The sequence below is a fragment of the Merops nubicus genome, unplaced genomic scaffold (assembly GCF_000691845.1).
Source record: "Merops nubicus isolate BGI_N331 unplaced genomic scaffold, ASM69184v1 scaffold4664, whole genome shotgun sequence".
In the NCBI taxonomy this organism is placed as follows: Eukaryota; Metazoa; Chordata; class Aves; order Coraciiformes; family Meropidae; genus Merops; species Merops nubicus.
In genome coordinates this window covers 33283-52431 of record NW_008602146.1, presented here as the reverse complement: position 1 = coordinate 52431, position 19149 = coordinate 33283, and the positions used below count along the sequence as shown (strand labels likewise).

Sequence of the window (19149 nt, the reverse complement as noted above, 5' to 3'; positions counted from 1 at the left end):
ATCATTTTTTACCAGTATCTTCCAGGTTCTTGAAGCTTGACATAAAGTTATAAGAGTATTTTAAACAAGTGATGAAGAGTACTGAAGATTTGCAGCCAGAAAAGAAGAAATAAAATCTCCACCCACCGGCATGGCTTACGGTTCAGAGAAAAACAGGAAAAAAAAAATATCACTGTAGGGGTAGAAAGTCCTTGACATTTTTCACTACCTTCTCAGTAAACAGAGAGAATGTGAAATATGTCCTTGCTGATGGATTTGTGAAACCATTTTTTGGGAACCAGAGCTTCCTCTCCTGTCACTCATGCCACACTGTGCTGCTGGCTGCAGCATTACTGATTCTGGTTGTACCTCAGCAGAGACAAACAGCTGTTTGCCAGCGCTGGGACTGTCAGCATGAGAGAGCAGTGCTGTGCTGGAGTGTGAGGGAACAAAATGTTTGAGTTTCAGGAGAAATCATAGGGTTCAGGTTGGAAAAGACCTTTAAGATCAGCAAGTCCAACCATTCCCCATCCCTGCCAGGTCCCCACTGCCCCGTGTCCCTCACACCACATCTCCACGGCTTGGAAACCCCTCCAGGGGTGGGGACTCCACCACTGCCCTGGGCAGCCTGGCACAGCCCTGCACAGCCCTTGCCAGGGAGACATTGCTCCTCAGGGCCAACCTCAACCTCCCCTGGGGCAACCTGAGGCTGTTGCCTCTTGTCCTGTCCCTTGTCCCTTGGGAGCAGAGCCCGACCCCCCCCTGGCTCCAGGCTCCTGTCAGGAGCTGTGCAGAGCCAGAAGGTCTCCCCTGAGCCTCCTTTGCTCCAGGCTCAGCACCCCCAGCTCCCTCAGCTGCTCCTCCCCACACTTGGGCTCTAGACCCTTCCCCAGCAGCTCCGTTGCCCTTCTCTGGCCATGCTCCAGTCCCTCATGGTCCTTCTGGGAGTGAGGGGCCAAAAACTGACCCCAGGATCTGAGATGTGGCCTCACCAGTGCTGACTCCAACACTCAGATTCTCCTCTACCAGGTGATAGTCTTTGAGTTCCTGGTAACAAGTATGTTCATATATTTAGAGGTGGAAAACCAGCCCTGAGTATAAGCCATGCAGAGAACACAAGAAACATCAGAAGAACTTCTAATGATGCTTAGCTGGTTCATCCAGGAGTGACAGTGCTAGAGTCACCAGGTATTGAAGCAAACTATAGAAAAACATCTACCAACAATAGAAGATAACTGGGATGTCTTAGCTAACCTTCCTGTTGAACTTGCAAGGCAAAAGTTGTCTTTTTCTTAATCACAAACAGCTCGGTGGATTTTGTGCCAGAACACAGGATTAGTGTGTTGGCTGCAAGTAGTCTACTTCAGGCTTTTGGACTTAAGCAACCTCACCAACATCAAAAATGATGTCATGCAGCTTTCATCTGTAATGTGAGAATCAGATTCCTTTCTGGTGGGGTTTTCCCCCCTCTTTATTACAGAGAGCACAACAGCTGTTTTTCATCTTCTGCCTTTTTCATGGGCAACCAACATATAAACTTTTAGTGGAGTGTATGGGGATGGTGGAAAAGCATATGCTAATATTTGCATTTGTAATACATCAAACCCCCCTGTTATCTACGATTACAAATTTGGGGTCAGATCTTCACTGGATCGAAGCCAGCTGTGTTAAATTACACCAGCAGGGGAAAGAAAATGAGATTAGAGGCAAGAGTCATAGATTTACCCTTTTAAAATATTTCTTCCACCGTTTCACTAAAAGCTGCAATAACTTCACTTCTTAAATTAGGAGATTAAAATGAGGAGGAAAGTAGGAGTGGTAGAAAAGGGTCTTTGTATCAGGTACATCTTTTTTTTTTTTTTTTTTGATTAAAATGAGGAGGAAAGTAGGAGTGGTAAAAAAGGGTTTTTGTTTCGGGTTACTCTTTTTTTTTTTTTTTTTTTTTTTTTCTGTGTCAGTGATAAATCACTTAATTTTGGCCAATTTATAACTCTTTGCAAATTTCTAGTGTGGACAGACTCAACAGATGCTTCTTAAACTCTGGTATCTTTACCACGTTGGTAAAGAACTAAGTCAACAAAGCAAGAAGGAGCTTGGAGGCTCCAGCTTGGAGAAGTGCCCCTCATCTGTCAAAGAAACTGCAGGGACTTGAGACACCATAAATATTATTAAAGGAGGCAAATTTAAGCCATAACAACTGGATTTTCTCACTGCCACAGAGTCACCTGAGATGCTCAACAATCCACCCGAACCCATAGTGTCACTCATTTTCTAACTACCTCATTTGAATCTGCTGCAGCTGATTTAGATGCACAACACTGGCATGCACCAGGCTGCTGCCAGCACTTTATCAGCTCCACTTTACTCTGAATTAAAAACAAGAGACAAAGAGAATACTTATGGGAAGGTGAAAACTTGATCTGTGCCTTTCTCAGTAACTAGGAAGATGTGTCACCAGAAAATATCCTTGCACAGGAGGTTAAGTCATTTCAATCCTGCAACATCCATCTGTTAAATGCCTCAACTAACCTTCTCAAGGAACCAGCCAGCAGAGCCACCCTTGTTATTATGCCCTATGTTAATTTTCCTTAACCTTCCCAAATTCGGAGCATCAAGCGTGAACTTGTCCTCTGCTCCCTTTTCAAAGTTGTCTTTGTCGTTGTCCAGTTTCCTTACACCTGAGAAAAAAAGAGAGAAAATACAAGGAGGAAAGGGTTAATGGCACATGCGTGTTTGTAAGTGAAGAAATATTTAGCAATGTCACCACTGACTGAATCAAATATTCTCCAGGTACCAGGTCTCTGCAACTGGGATTTAAGGTAAAGGCAGAGGACTTTATATTCTAATAAAAAAATGTAGCTTTTCCTGAGCACACAAAAGACTAGGATTTTCACTCTAATGTCACAGTTACTTAGAGCTCTCAGAGTTTTCAGAAATATATATCCAGATGGCTCTTGCATCTTTTTTTTCATATCATCTCATTTCTCTTTTATTTTTAATGCCTTTTAAAATCTCCAAACTGTTTAAGAAAGGCTTTGGTCACAAGCTGCAGATTGTGACATTTCAGGACAGAGGATTCTTTGCTGCATCACAGAAGAAGGATTTATTTTCAAATTAGGATCCAACCAGGGCTATTGGCTTTTCCTGATCTCACAGGAGCTTGACTTTATGAAAACCATTAAAGCACTGACCCCAGATGCAACCAACTCTGTTCCCTTCTGAGCGATGCTGGGAGTGGGATTGGACCTGCCCAAGGCACCAGGGTAGGGAGAGGTGTCAGAGGGCAACTCATCCCACTTACCTTGGAAGGGGATGAATCATTTCCTAGGGGTGTTATTGCTCTGTGTAGATATGACAGACTGCCTGGACAACCAGCTTAGATTTAGACTCCCACTTTCAGAAGTCTCCAGTGAGATCAGATGAATCCCTTTGCAAAAGTCTGGAGGATTAATCAAGGATGAGACCTACCTGCTAGGTTTCATAATCTGTTCAAGGACACTTGGCAGACATCATGTAATTATTTCTTGAATTTGACAGGATGTGTGCAGTAGAGAAGAGAGAGAGTATTTGCTCTCTGTGTCTCCAGGAATTTCAACCTTCTGTTCTCCATGGTATGACCCAGAGAGTTAGGTCTGGTCATATCTTTTATTATTATTGAGTTAAAAAGATATTTTAAAAATTGAATTCAAGTTCCTAGACCACTATCGCAGCACGATCTTAATTTTAAAAAAGAAAAGAAAGAAAAAAAAAAAAAAGAGGGAGGGGGGAATAAAAAGGCTACCACCATTAATCTAAAGCCAGATAATATAAACCTTGCTTAGATTTTCTTTCTGGATGGCCCAGGTAGGCTCAGCTACAAACTTTGCCACACTGTAAGGGCAGCATTATCCGCCCAAGGACACAGAAAGATGGGACGTGCAGCTCCCACTGCATGCACTGAAAGTACTCATTGGTGTTGGCTGGATCCCTCAGCAGACTGGCTCCTCCTGCCCTGGTTTGTGCTTGTGGTTCATGCTGCATTTTCCCCAGGTTTGGGGTTTTTGGTGACAGGTAACTTCAGTCATGCTCACAGCCCAGCTACGACTGCTGCTCTGCAGACACAGCTCCCAGAAGCTGTGGATCTGAGAAACCCCAGCGCTAACAACACCATTTGTTGTGCCTTTCACTCAGCCAAATTATTCCGCTTTCGCCAGATTGCTGCTGTGTGCTGCTCAGATCACAGGCCTGCAGTGCAGGAAGAAGTATTTTAGGAAATGATTTGCATTTGAATACCTGTGTCTCCTTTCTCACCGAAGATATTGATGAAGACATCCGCATCTGTTCCGCTGCCGCTCACTTCTCCCGTAAAAACTCGGACCACGTATTTGTTGACTGCAAGGGGAGAGGCAGAAATCCCCATCCATAAATAACTCCATGGCTTGATACAGAACAGAGAACTACAAAACAATTAAGGCTGTGCTGATGCTGTCTTGAAAGCATGTCTGAACCATGGTACACTGACCCTCTCCTCCATAAGAAGAATAAAATCTGTGGGCAGGGCTCTGACACTGTGTATTCAAGGTCCAGGGCAAGAGGAACATATCACTCAGCTCCTGGCCTCGACACCAAAGGTTGAAATAGATGAGAAGAAGGTGCAAATTTTGATGTTGATACATGGCCATTAAATGAACTCAGACCTACACACCAGCCTTGCTCTTTCAACACATCACTCAGTTATGGAGCCAGCCATCTGCTCAAGCTCAGACCTGACCTTTCTGGTCCAAGTGCTATCCTAGAGCTATTTTTACAGCTTAGTTTATATTAAGCCTGGCTGGTGACAAGTATTTTGAGGAGAGGTCAGTCACACTGCACGAGCAGAAAAATTTGAAGGTGACCACCCTGCTACTGCTCTGCCTGGTTAAAAGAAAAAAAAATAATAATCCAGTCCTTTCCACTTTAAATAGAGAAACAGGAGTAAAGGCCAAGCAAGAGCTGTGACACTGTGAAGCTACGTCATGTGTGACACCAAGCAATACAAAAAAAAAAGCACATGGGAAAACCATGCTATGAGCATTTCACACATGTCATGTCAGGGAGTTTGAGAAGCAAGTTTTTGAGAGGGATCAGGATGGGACTAACATGGCTCCAAAGGACAGCAACAGTGAGACTGACTTCTGAAACCTATGAGAAAACTCCCAAGGCCCTCATTGTGATTCTATTTGGGGCAAACATGAGGAACTTTCAAAATCTACCACCAAAGACTAGCTGCCTACATTGTTCCTCAGAGCAAACTCAGCCGTGGCAGACATCTAGTGCTGTATCCTCTGTGCAAAACCAGCACTGGAGGCAGACAGCAAGACACAAAACAAAGCTGATGAAGATGAATGAAAACTTCTGCTGAACAGCACATCACATCACATACACCCTCAACAACATACCTGTTACACCTTGTGCTACTGAGCCCTGGCTAGCTGGTACTGAAAGCCCTGTGTTATGTCACCTCTCCAGTTGTGAGTCCTGGGCATGCTACTTTCATAGAATCATAGAATCCTTTAGGTTGGAAGGGACCTCCAAGATCATCCAGTCCAACCATTGAGCCATGAGGGCTCTAAAGTCCTCTGCCAAAACAGATCAGAATCTGTCAGGGTTGGAAGGGACCACAAGGATCCCCCAGTTCCAACCCCTCTGCCATGAGCAGGGACACCTCCCACTAGATCAGGCTGCCCAGAGCCTCCTCCAGCCTGGCCTTAAAGACCCCCAGGGATGGGGCCTCAACCCCCTCCCTGGGCAACCCATTCCAGGGTCTACTTCTGCAAAAGGGACAGATGGATGGGTCACTTCACACATACCTGCCTTGCAAAAACAAAGCTTTTTTCACCAGGATACACGACGAGCAAGTTTTTCCCTTTGACAGGTGCAAAGTTAGGGGAGAAGCTTCTCTGGGTTTCCCATCCAACACCAGCAATGAGTTCCCTCAGGAGCTACACACCACCACAAACCCTGGGTTACCACTGCCAGAGTAGGTCACCTGCTTCTTCCACCATAATCAATATATATTGAAGATTATTCTGAAAGACAGCAGACACACTGGTGCACACGCTCCTGCTGAGGTGGAGGATGTGAGAGCAAGCACATGAGAAACATTTGTCAGACCATCCCCTGAATGGTAACGAAGCACTCAGCTCCCAGGGTGAGGAGCACAAGGGCAGAGCCCAAACAGAAGGGAAAATCACCTGTCACCATTTAATGAACGTGCTCTGAAAAGGCTAAAAATTGAGCTGACATTCTTGGCACCCCACCACAAAACATGCCATTACAAATAAAATAATAATGATAAAAGTGCAATAAATACTGAGCAATAAGATAGAGGAGGACAGAGCCAGGATTAGACAAGGGGGAAAATGCCTTAACATTTCTCTTTAACTCTTTTGTTTCAGTTCATAGATCTCTAACAACTTGCTAAAGATTTTCCTGCATCAAAGGATTTCACTGGCATTATCCAAGGATGGAGGTGGTGCAATTTACAGCTCTCATTTGGCCACTAAGCTGCTCTAACTAAAAGTGACCCTTTGTACATTGGGATCTTTAATCACAGATCCCATTTTTCAAGGAGTTTTGCTCCTTCCACTTTTTCTAGAATATTTATTCTGATGTCAGTGATTGATTCTCCACTCCATTTTTTAGGAGCCAGAAGAACCTGACAGGATAAAAGGATCCACAAAAGGACAAGCATCAGTGGCTGAACTTAGATTACCCTTGTAGGATCAGGCTTTGCAACTCTGAAGATAGACTAGAAGGATGCCTGAACACATGCATAGCAGCAAGGAGGACATATAGAGAACATGTCCATGAAGAGCAATCAGCAGCAGTGACCAAAAACAGGGGAGGAAGGGCACATTTCACAGGTTCTGCAGAAACACATCTGGTCAGCAAGAAAAACACTGGTAAAATTATTTACCTGCTCTAACACCTTGAAAAGTATCTCAGCGTGGCTGTATTTAAAATCTAAAGTTTATGATGACATAATTTGACAACCTGCTCAGAACACCAAGTGACCACAAGGGCTCTGTCAACACACAGATGGTCAGCATGGAGACTCCCATCACGGAGCTGATTTTATAGACCACAGAGATGGGCAATGCATTGAGTTATCATATTGGGCTGGTGGCAATCACAGGGCACTGTGCTGCAAGGGATTCATGTTGTCTCCTAAAATAGAAGCAGGGCTGGAGTGCATGGCATGGCGAGCCTCTTCTCCATGCTCCTTGTAGATGTGTTTCCATAGGCAAAGCAGCTCCAAAAGCATTAGTGGTCCTTGGCTCAGGTCATAGCACATCCCTGCTCCATGGACCACAGGGTCATGCCTAGTGTGTGCCTGACTACTACCTTTTCCCCACAGTTGTTTTCATGTTCTCCAATCTGAAATTGTGCATCCAAGCCAGCCCACATAACTGCCCCACCCAGCCCTGTCTGCAGGACGATTTTAGTTCCTTCATCTCCAGGGAGCAAACAGGATCAATCCTGAACGATGCTGAATTTTTGCCAGCACTCTCTCCCTCTCTAAGCAATTCAACACTCAGCTGCAGCAGGGAGAGCAGCTCCTCGTTCTGCTCAGGAGTCCTTCTATGCCTCATACATCAGCACATCTTGCAGAATTAGATGGTGGATGTGGAGATTTAAATGGAAGGGGATGCTGCATCTCAAAAAGACTGTGAGGATTCAGCTGCTGGAAGCATGCAGGAAAAGGTTCTCACTGCAGCTAGGCAGAGATCTGGCTGAAGTCAAGCACTCTTCATTTTAAGCATGGGTGGATGTTGTTCCCAAGTCTGTAAGCCCTTAATCATGCATTATTTAAAACAGTAACATCATCTTTTCAAAAATACTCATTTGGCTTTTTTTTTTTTTTTTTTTTAAATCTCAATACATGGCTCTGAGTTCATCTGCAAAACTGAGATCAAGATGTTGCCTGGATATCTTTTTTTTTTTTTTCTGAATGCTTTTCCTAGCACTGGGAACATGCAAAATGCTGAAGTATGGCTGGTAAAAGCTGTGCAAGCTTGCTGCAGCACAGGCAGGGAGAGAGGAGCTTTCCTAGAAGCAAAATTAGCAGCTTTAGAGGCACAAATTGCAAGATGCCAAGTGCTGAACAGCTAACAAAAATTCAGCAGCAAGAGCAGTTGCTATTTTCTGCTCTCTTTCCTCTTCCCATTGCATCACTCAAGCACAAATGTCCTGTGTGGTCACAGCACCTTCTTTTCTTTTCTTTACAGTCGGGTGTCAGAGACAAGCCAGCTCCCCCTGACATTTCTCATCCAACACACTAAGCTGTTCCAAGAATGCACTGGGAGATGTTGTCAAGATGCCATCCCTGGGAAGCAGTGGGGTGGCACTAACTGATATGACCCCACTGCATTAATTAGGCAGAGGTGTGACAGTCAAGCAGCTTGCCTGTTACTAATCAACTCAGCCACAGCTTTCAACAGCTAAGAGGAAAGATTGATATTGCATCGTGGGGTAGAGTCAGGCTCTTTCCATCAAGTGCCAAGGGGTTTATTTTGGTGAAGGGCTGTGAGGCTCCAGACACTCCTGGCACTGCTCCTGGTGGGGGAAGGGAGTGGGGCTGCAGCTGTCCTACACCCCAGTGTACTCCATGCAGGCTGGCCCCACTGCCACCTCAATCCCCAGGAGCTCAGGGGCAGCAAGAGCCAAGCTCATCGCTCAGGATCCTTCTATCCCCTGGGTGCTCTTGTGCAACCTCTCTCCTGCCTCCAACCTGGGACAATGCATGGACACATCCCAGATAAAACCTTCCACCTGCAAGATGCAGCTGACTGCTCAGCCGTATGATACTAATCTGTTAATGCCATTTATTTAGCAATATGATATCATGGTCACCTGGAACATTGTAGGATCGAATTGCCTAAAGAGATATTGTCACAAATATTATCTGGGGCATTAGATAGGCTGTTTATGCACAAGCTGCTGAGGTTTTAGCAGTGGGAGCACCAGATTTAGGCAGGGAAACAAAGTCAACCATGCTTCAATGCTTAACGTTATCACCTCCTGCAGGGCACAGTCAATTCCCTGCTAGACATCCTTGCCTACCTCCATTGTGCACGACCTGCTGTGGAGCAGGGCAACAGCACAGCATCCAGCAGCTCAGAAAAGTCACAGCCTTCAAAAGTAACACATGCTGGGTTAAGAGCAGGGAGCTAAGTCACAGGTGGGCACGGATGCTTCTCACAAGGCAACTTTTGGCAATTATCCTTCTGTTTTCACAGTGCTCCCAAGGGTGGCAATGTTTCAGATCCATCCTGTAGTGCTCAGCACTGAGCTGGCAGATTTCAGAAGAGAGAGGTGGAGGGATGGGTAGGGAAGAGGCTTCGCTACTGTCTCTGAATTGCTCCTGGCAAAGAAATACGTTTGTGGCTAGTACAAAAAGCAAAAAGACTTGTTGCTAGAGGGATAGTCAGGGGTCTGGCTCTGCAGACAAGGTGTGATTTCCACCTGCATCTGCCACAGGCTTTTTGCACACACTCAGGAAGGTGGTTTAACGTCCATATGCCTCAGTTCCTCGCTGTCAGGTTGAGTCAGTCATTCCAACCCACTAGAAACTGTCTGACAAAAATCTCTTCTTGACAGAAAGCACTGACTTGTCAACAGGGAAGCTCCTTTATAGCACTTCTGGTGGCATATTTCTCAGTGACAGCTAGACTTCTTGGTCAAAGCAACCTTAAAAGGTCAGACAGCCTGTGTTTAAGGCACAAAGCTGGGATATGGCATCCCAACACGCTTGGTTCAGAGCAAGCATTTGAATTCATCTGTCCTGGGAAAGATCCCATCCCACCAGGATAACACCACCTCTTCCCAGATCATCTTTTCCCAACCTTCTGGTGGAGACACCTTATTGCATTTTCATACACAGCACTATCTCTGGAGTCTCTGCAAACACTGCAGAGAAGAAAAGTCACCCATCCCCAATCATCACACCTCTCTACTGCAGTAGCAGGGACCCCAGAGACAGCTATGCAGAGCAAGACGTATTGAGATTCTAAAGCAAGCCCTGCACAAGCAGAGGACCCCTGCTGAGTTCACCAGGAGCCAGCTCTGTCTCAAAAGCATGGCCTGCTCTTGCACAAAGCAACTGCACACAGTTAAGGGAGGACTATTTTTTTTCCCTGTCCAGGAAGCAGCTGAATTCAAAGTGTTGGTTTAGAGCTGGAAAATAATTGATCTACGTCAAGACTAACTGACAATTACCTTTTGTAATGAGCTGCACCTTCAGACGTGGTGAACAGCTCCTTAAATCAAGGGTTCAAGCTGGAAATGCAGATTACAAGCACACCGAGAGCTCAGGGGATGCTGATGAAGAAGGAGTTTCCCGTTGCTTTTGGCCATGAGCACCTCTGCCAATGCAGTGTTAGTGAGGGAGGAAGTCTGAAGAAAATTTGCATGGCTTTGGGGTGCATGTTGTCACAGGGAACACCAAGGTTGCAAGGCTGCCCTGATTTCAGGTCAGCATTTCATTCATTTCAGAAGAGCTCTCTGAAAGTGTTCTTAAGAAAGAGAAATTATTACACCACCCAACATAACACACAGGAAAAGGAAACAGTAATGTTTGCCCTGCTGAAAATTGCACCACCCTCCACCACACCCTCACCACCCCTTGGCCACTTGGTCTCCTCGTCCAGCTGAGAGAGAACAAGATTCATCCCCATTTTGCATGTCTTTTCCTTGAAATCAAAGTATGCAACAAAACAGTTAATATATTAGGATTCAGCCTGGATCATCCCTCTGCAGAGCCTGTGAGAGGCAATCTACCACATGCAGGAGTCTCTGCTTGTAGGATATGCTAAACTGATGTTCCTACTGCGACTCCAAAGCGATGATGACATTTTGAAGTGAGATTTAAACGACCTTGCTGGAGAGACAATAGCAGTTTAGCTGCAGAGGCATAGAGCTTAGCACAGGGCAACCCACCTTGTGACAGCAGCACAGAAATCCTTGTTCGTCTAATTCTCCAAGATTTCTCATTATTTTTCATTACTTCTGCCCCAGAGTGAGAGCCCATGATAAAAAAAGAGCAACCCCCAAACACTTCACAAAAGAGATCCCTGCTTCCTGCTTTCCCAGATCTGCTATTATCAAAATTAGGGAATTAACTGAAAATAGCCTCCGGGGTAAAACTTTTCTCCTTTCAAGAGTGAAATAATTTCACAGTGCTGTTTAAGATATCATTATTATCACTGTACTTCGGTCTTGCTTTGTATAAATATTTAAATAAAGCTACTTTCTTGCAAAATTGGTGGTTGAAACATTTACAATATCTAGACATAACTGGTCAAAATTTTGCCCCACCTTCACCAATGTGCTGCACTATCTGTTTTGTATTGGATACAGATGTATACCAGCCACACACAGAGAAGTCTCACGCATCTCCAAAGTTGTTTGTTTTTTTTTTTTTTGTATTAAAACATGATGTCCTTTGTATGAATTACAAATCTTTATTTCCATCCCGTTTCTGAACTCCATACACCTTGTCTTCCTTGTGGTTAGCAAGTCACCAATGTCTCTGTTTGTTTCTAAACTGCAATTTCTCATTGCTCTTACTCTTCTCTAGAGACAAAACAACAGGCAAAAAATATATTACAAGCAAAATGTTCATAGCTGCCTTTATTTCAGACTGGAAGGAAGGAAGGAAGGAAGGAAGGAAGGAAGGAAGGAAGGAAGGAAAGAAGGAAGGAATTAAAATGAATTAATTTTTGGCTGCTCAGTATGCCAGACAGCATGACAGTCTTTTTCTAATGATATCAGTTGGGTAGTAAAAGGTATTACTCCCTCTACCTTGTTTATTGAATATCTCAGCATGCATCAAGACCTCCTCCTTAACACAAGGGGAATTCACCATTTTTCAAAAGTAAACAACTCATATTTATTTCATAAATATATTAAGCTGCATTTTCCTGTGCTGATTACACACTTCTAGTTCTCAATGTAAATACAGATGAGTTTTGATGAGCAGGTAACACCTATGAAAATTTCATTCCCCACCCTTCTACATCCTCAAAAATAATATTTTTAATTTTTCCTGATGATGGAAATTTCCAAACCAGTCCCACTCTCCAGGGCTGGCACTTTGCAAATTGAGGCTGCAGAGCCCACAGGGAATCATCATCGACGAGTGCCTCCCATCCAAAATGCTGCTTCTTATAGGAGCTTCTGCTGCCTGTATGTTATTGAGGAATATTGGCCACAGCTTCAGTTCATACCCAGTCCAGCCCTGAAGGACTTTCCTAATCCACTGGGACAGGAAGGGGTTAGCTACTAACTCAAAATCAAGCGTGTGCATCAATACCTGCTGCCCCAAGTGTTCCTCAAACCATAACCCTGTCAGTGCCTCATAAGCCTCAAGTCAGCCAGCATTAAAACTCTGGACAATGAATTGTCAAGACAACACAAGCCTTCTTTGCAGAGGAAAGAAATAACATAGCTCACATTCCCAGCTCAAATATATGAGATTTAGGTCCTAGTGGATCTAAAAACTTCAGAGAACATCTAGAGCGTGTTAACTCTATGTGTGCTTGCACAGATGCTCCCAAAAGCACAGCAGGCAGAGAAGTCCAGCACAGGCTGCTCCTTCATGGGCCCAGACTGCTTTCACAGAGCCTGTCCTGCCTCAAAGGAAAGTGTTCTGTGTTGCCTGAGTTCCCTGAGCTCCTGTGTCCTGTGTCTCTCCCTGCCCGTGTTCTTCTCCTCTGACCCACCATGAACACAGAATGTCCAAGTCTCCTTGGGTGATCTCATTAACTCTACCCCAGATGAGGACAGACCAAAGATTCAAGGAAATCTGTGAAAGACTAATGGATTGGGGCTGACCTGAGACTTACTCAGCTGAACCTCTCTCATTTGTAATTATAATCAATATTGTTCTCATTATTTAAAGGCAAGACTACCCTCTGCCTGCACAAACAGAGGGGCACATTTCACCACTCAGCTGCCTTTACAGGAATTCAGTTCTCAGTTGTGCAGTGTGACTTTGCAGCCATTACTCTTTAGGATGTATCCCAGCAAACTCTCAGATAGACCACATATTTGTCCCAAATCAGGCCAGAATTGACATAACCACCAGCCTTCCACTTCCAAGATGGTTCTTGTCATAGCAAGGCAGAAAACTCACATTTGCCTGCAAAAGACCATGCAGACTTGGCCCTAGATACAGCACAGCTGCACCTGATCTGGCCTTGCAATCCATTTTTGACATAATAACAAAAGCAATGGGTGACCAATGCCCAGTACTTTTAGGTATGAAAAAGAATAAATGCAAAACCACTGTTGGATGCTGCCATCCTCAAGGTCTCTGATTGTCACGTGTTGTGACTGAATTAATTTTCAGGTATCTGTGCTCTTAAATATGGTTTTACAGACCAAGTGAGTAAATGTCCTCTTTGCCTACTCACGTTCATGCTTTCTCTCAGAAAAAGAGCAGGTGCAGAGAATTATTTTGATAAGGGAGATGTTTCAAGGGTAATCAAGAACAGCCAATATGTGTTGGTGGTACCTCACTGCAACTTTTTCCCTTGTTCTGAGGAAAACTGGAGGTCACACTGCAGAGAGCCTATCCTAACCTCAAGCAGCTAAACAGCTTGTTGTCACCCTAGAGAGAAGGTGGCTCCTGGATAATTAACTTATTATCTAACCCAACAAAACTTCAGCTTCTTTTATGAATTAGGACAAAATGTAGCCTTGCCAAAGTTTTTCAGTATTGCATCTTGAGACATTCTTCAGTCCACTTGAGGGCCAAATCTCAGGACCCCCTGCTTTCCAGCTGAGTGATAAAAGCTGTACTTTTATCACAGGCATACAGACACAGGGATGGAGAAAGACACAGCTCTGGCGTCCCACCTGCACTGGGTAGGGCAGCTCCAGAGCTGCAGACCACCAGGGAAAGGCAAGTGAAGTCCAGCCAACTGAGTGTCACCACGGAGTGGGGGACATGAGGGTCTGTCCACAGAGTGGCACGAGACTCATGAGTGATCTGCACGTATCAAACAATGGGATGGGGACTGGTGCCCATGTTTTGGTTGCTTTTGCATCACCATTGGCTCAATAGTTTTCATTAGTGCAGCTACAAGGTATTATGAATGCTCTCCTCCCCCACTGCCTTGGTAGGACACCAGACACCCTCAGAGTGATCCAAAACCCACAATGCTCAAAAGAAAAAGAACACCTGACTTCAGTTTTCAGCCTGTCCCTTGAATAAAGTCTCAGCCACAGTCATACAATCCTATGGCTTCATAAAGTCAAGTGAAGCAGCGTAAGGCTTAACAATAGTCCTTCCTTGTAATTAATACCTGTAATGTAAATGAATCCAGGCTGCCAATAGCAGCTGCTGGGTAAATAAGAATCTGTGGCACTATCACTGTCAAAGGGTCATGAGCATACGATGCCGTGGATGTGAATAGAGGCAATAGAGGATCATTGAAGCAGGAACACTTAAAATGTAACCTGTTCTCCTTGGGGAATGTGTGGTATTCAGCAGGGACCCTGACAGGAGCCACTCTATTCAGGAAGGGAAATGCAAACACTCAGGCATCTGCAGCCACCAAATATTCCTGCCACCCTCAGTAACTCATGAAAAAAACTCTGTGTGGGGGGGTGTTATTTTTCAGTTATATCTCAGAATCATGGAGTCCCAGCAAGGATGGGGTTGGAAGGGGCCTCTGGAGATCACCTCATCCAACTCCCCTGCTCCAGCAGGTCACCCACAGCAGGGGCCCAGGGTCACACCCAGGAGGGTTTGGGATCTCTCCAGAGCAGGAGACTCCACAGCCTCTCTCTGGGCAGCTGCTCCAGGCTCGGCCACCCTCACCCCAAAGAAGTTTCTCCTCCTGCTCAGGTGGCACCTCCTGGGTTCCAGTTGGTGCCCGTTGCCCCTTGTCCTGTCACTGGGCACCACTGACAAGAGTCTGGCCTCATCCTCTGGCCCCCACCCTTTAGATATTGATAAGCATTAAGATCTCTCAGTCATCTCTTCTCCAGGCTAACCAGCCCCAGATCTCTCAGACTTTCCTTGTCAGAGAGATTCTCCAGGTCCCTCAGCATCTTCAGAGCCTCTGCTGGACTCTCTCCAAGAGTTTCTTGTCTCTCTTGACCAGAGGTGCCCAGAACTGGACCAAATACTCCAGAGGTGGCCTCACTGTGGCAGAGTAAAGGGCACAAGAACCTCTCTCAACCTGCTGGCCACACTCTTTTTAGTACACCCCAGGAGACCACCGGCCTTCTTGGCCACCAGGGCCCATAGCTGGCTCATAGGGAACTTTGTTTTCCAGCAGAACTCCCAGATCCTCCTCAGCAGAGCTGCTTTCCAGCAGGTCAAACCCTTCCCTGTATCAGTGCATTGGGTTACTCCTCCACAGGTGCAGGACCCTACACTTGCTGTTGTTGAATCTCATGAGGTTCCCCTCCTGCCTGTCTAGGTCTCGATGAATGGCAGAGCAGCCTCTGGTCTCCTCCCAGTTTTCAATCATCAGTAAACCTGCTGAAAGTCCCATCTGTCCCTTCACCCAGGTCTTTGATGGACATGTTGAACAAGGCTGGACCCAGTCCTGACCCCTGGAGAACTCATCAGCTACAGGTTCCCACTAGATTCTGAACTGCTGATCACAACCCTCTGAGCTCTTTTGACTATGTTGACTACTTTTTTGGAACATACTTTCCTGCATTTTTTCACAATGCCTCTGGATTTTTGTTTAAATTCACCTCTTCAAAGCTCATAGCCATGCAGGCATTATCTGGCTGACCTGTGCTCCTCACCAAGAAAGGCTGAATCTCCCCATTGACTGGTAGGTTTTGGTCCAAGCACCAAAAATCCCCTTCAAACTTTTTTCAAATGCCTCTACAGAACTCCAGCAAAGAAAAATACAACAAAATATTAATTAATGTGTCTCCAGTCCACATCCCACACACATCACAGAGAAGAAGTCCATCTCAGCAGTGACCTGCAGTTCAAGAGAAGAAGGTAAATCCTCATGGCAAAGCTAAGGAAGCTCTCCAGGAGAAGAGCAAAAGCTGCAGATGTTTCAGGAGAGGGAAAATGGAGGAAACTTGTTTGGTTACCTCCAAAAACATGTCCAACTATGGCATCAAATGGAGCATGGAAGCAAAGCACGAGACTAAGGTCTGCAACAACAGTGCCTGGGTGTTTTACAAAGAACCAAAGAAAAAAAGGTAACAGTGACTGAAGAGACATGGCCAAAAAGGAGAAGAGTATGGCACTGAACACTGCTAGTGGGAACACAGACTTAAGAGGAAGTAACTAATCTTTATTACAGGCATGGGAAATCACCAAACCATATAATTATTCATTTGTACAGTAGCCTGGAAAATAGTAATACTCAAAGAGTAAACACCACTGTTTAATCCATTTGAAAGCAAAACCCTTGCAAACAGCCACATTTAGGGCAAATTACTTGTATGTACAAAGAAAATCATATCACTATCTCATTTCAGACCTTTATGAATTCCAGATGGAGCCAAATGAATTCAGATAAATTCACATTTGCAGTTGACGATCCACCTCAGCAGCCTGGGAATGTTTATCTTTCATTAATTATGGTTCAAGGGGAACTGCAACCTGAGATAGCTGAGCTAACCCTCTCCTCTTACAGATTTAGACCTGCTGCCTGGAAGGCATCCAACCCTTCACCCATGCCTCTGGCCTCAGCCCAGCTCCTTGCATTTATACAGATGGCCACAGAGCATCCAGCCTGTGCCACTCAAAAGTGGGCTTTTTGTCTGATAAAGGTGATAAGAACAGATGCATGGTTAAATCTCTTGTTTCATACTCGTAAGGCAGGAGACAATCTTATTGCTATTTGTCAATGGGCAAAGCACACAGTGAACAGTTGATCTATAATCCAAAACCACTTGTCCAGAAGAGTGGATACTTGGAAGCTTTTTGGTTAGTAAATTGCAAAGTTGCTTCAGCAATTTCACTGGAGCTGCGTTGATTTTTACCAGCTGGGGATTTAGCCCACAAATCTTTGCCTGCTGAGAGACAGGTGTTGAACAGGATGGAGGAAATGACATGCATTCCTCTGAATCAGCTCTCCCAGGCAGGAGCAATAATAAATTTAGATAAACTGTTGTGTCATTTAAAGATCTATTAAGATTGAATGGTTGACTTCCTCCTCGAGGGAACTTCTCAATAATTGTGTATTGCTTTCACTCACCCACTACCTTCTCCAGACCCCTCCTGCCTCTCAGGTGTCCTTAACTCTCCTATTTCACAGACTGAACAGATAAAAGAGGGGGAAAAGGACTTGGGCACACAGAGCCCCAGTGGTAACTGGGTGGGTTTTGGCAGAGCATCTCCAGATGTTACCTCATTCCCCTGTGGCAGCCACCCTGAAGAGGTCTGCTTTCATCAAATCCTCCTGCATACATTTCATGTCAATGGGTATTACTTGTGCACGCTAAATCACGTGCAATATCTTTTAATACTTACATCTTCAACATACTGAAACTGTTTTGGGAGGTTGTATCTTTATGGGCAGTATTATTTAACAATTCAGGGACAAACAGGGTCATGGTGCATTGTTTCACTGTTATCTTCAGGCAGGATCTCAATAAAAAGAACAAAACGTTGTCATTCCAGATCATCTATCAATGCTCAAAGCACTGTATTAAGGCTGGCAATAAGCTGCTTTTACCAAAAATGTTCCTAAGTGGTCATGGCAACAACATCAGTGCAAGAGATCAAGAAACTTATTCTCAAAAAGATGTAATACTAGCAAAAATATAGTCGTAAAAAAAAAACCATCTCTTTTGTACCAAACTATACCTCTCTTTTCCCTCACATCTGTGGCTGGTGGTGGGTGTACTCCATTTTCCATGCCCAAAATTAAGCTCCCAGGAAGGAGCAGTGTGTTGTTGAAGTCATCAGGAAAACACAACTCTGTTTCTTCATCAGCCCTTGCAGATAAACTGCTGACATACCACCTGAGGCTGGTTTGCTGGCTCCACTTTCACATCTTGATCATCCTCCCACTCACGCTACGTGCACTGTACATCACCACATGGCCTACAGGCTGATATCAATTTGGGAGTACATGTCTGTTTTGCAAGCTGCCCTGGCTTTGTTTCAACCTCGTTAGCTTAAAACCACTCTGAAAAATAGGCACCGGTTCAATATGGGTATCATACACATACAGTAAACCAGAGTAGAATTGCAGCAAGAGGGTTGGCTTGTTTATGGAAATTTCCTGGAGGCCATCACCAGCCTGGAAACACTCAGCTTTATACACAGGACTGCAACCACACTGCCTCTTCTGATGGCACACAATGATACAGGCTACATCTTCTGGGGTAGGGTGCATCTCATCCACGTGCAGCCAGTTAATCTAATTTAAAGGAGTGGCCACAGATCATTCAATACTCAACCAACAAGCAGAACTTCTCCAAACAGTGATTTATACCACCCTAAGATGTCAGGTCTGATACTGGAAGAAGGAATTACCCTGTGGAGGCACTTTGCATCTTCCTATTTCTCTTTCCACTGACCATAAAGAAAAGACAAGCTAGCTTAGACGACGGGAATACCTTTTACACGGCTGAATTCACCTGAAAGCAACCCTGCCCTTTCTGACAAGGCACGAGAAAGCCAAGCTGTTTGGAAAACCCTTACTTTTGGGCACATCCATGGGATTCAGGCTGCCGATGAGGTCTCTGACATACAGTCCATCCCCATCCTCCTTGCTCAGCCAGTTGTTGCAGGGGAAGTAAAAGCGGAGGTGAGGTCTGTTCATATCGGTCACGATCACACGGTCGAGGAACCAGCCTGCATTCAGTCCAGTGTTATCGTGCTCAATCCTAGAGCAAGAACAACCCTGGGTTTGGTATTTTGATTAAGAGCAGCCACTAGCACTGTTATTTTGTCAGATGTTTTATATTAGACAAGGCGAGAACAACTACGCATAAAATACCTACTTACACCTGGCCATGCAAAGTGTTTCGTAGGATTTATGGACTTTTACAGGGTATTTTGTAAATAACAACATGCCTACATATGTACACATGTATCTGTGTGCAGATATTATAGGTGGATATGTGGGCTATTGTCTGCAAGGGGAGACACACAAACATAAACACACCTGCATGTTCATTCAACATATGCATTCATCCACCTTACAC

At 44.9% G+C, this 19149-nt stretch overlaps 1 protein-coding gene across 1 annotated transcript in view; it reads right to left on the bottom strand.

Annotated features, from left to right (window-relative positions):
- LOC103770954 (lipoxygenase homology domain-containing protein 1-like) overlaps positions 1-19149 on the bottom strand; it is a gene marked incomplete at its 3' end in the record, with an annotated part of 94111 nt that overhangs the window by 63964 nt on the left and 10998 nt on the right. Inside the window, exons 3-5 of the mRNA XM_008938231.1 lie at positions 18644-18828; positions 4252-4350; positions 2509-2657 (exon numbers count right to left, since the gene is read on the bottom strand). Coding sequence (XP_008936479.1) covers positions 2509-2657; positions 4252-4350; positions 18644-18764 — 369 coding nt within the window. The remainder of the gene's footprint in view (positions 1-2508; positions 2658-4251; positions 4351-18643; positions 18829-19149) is intronic.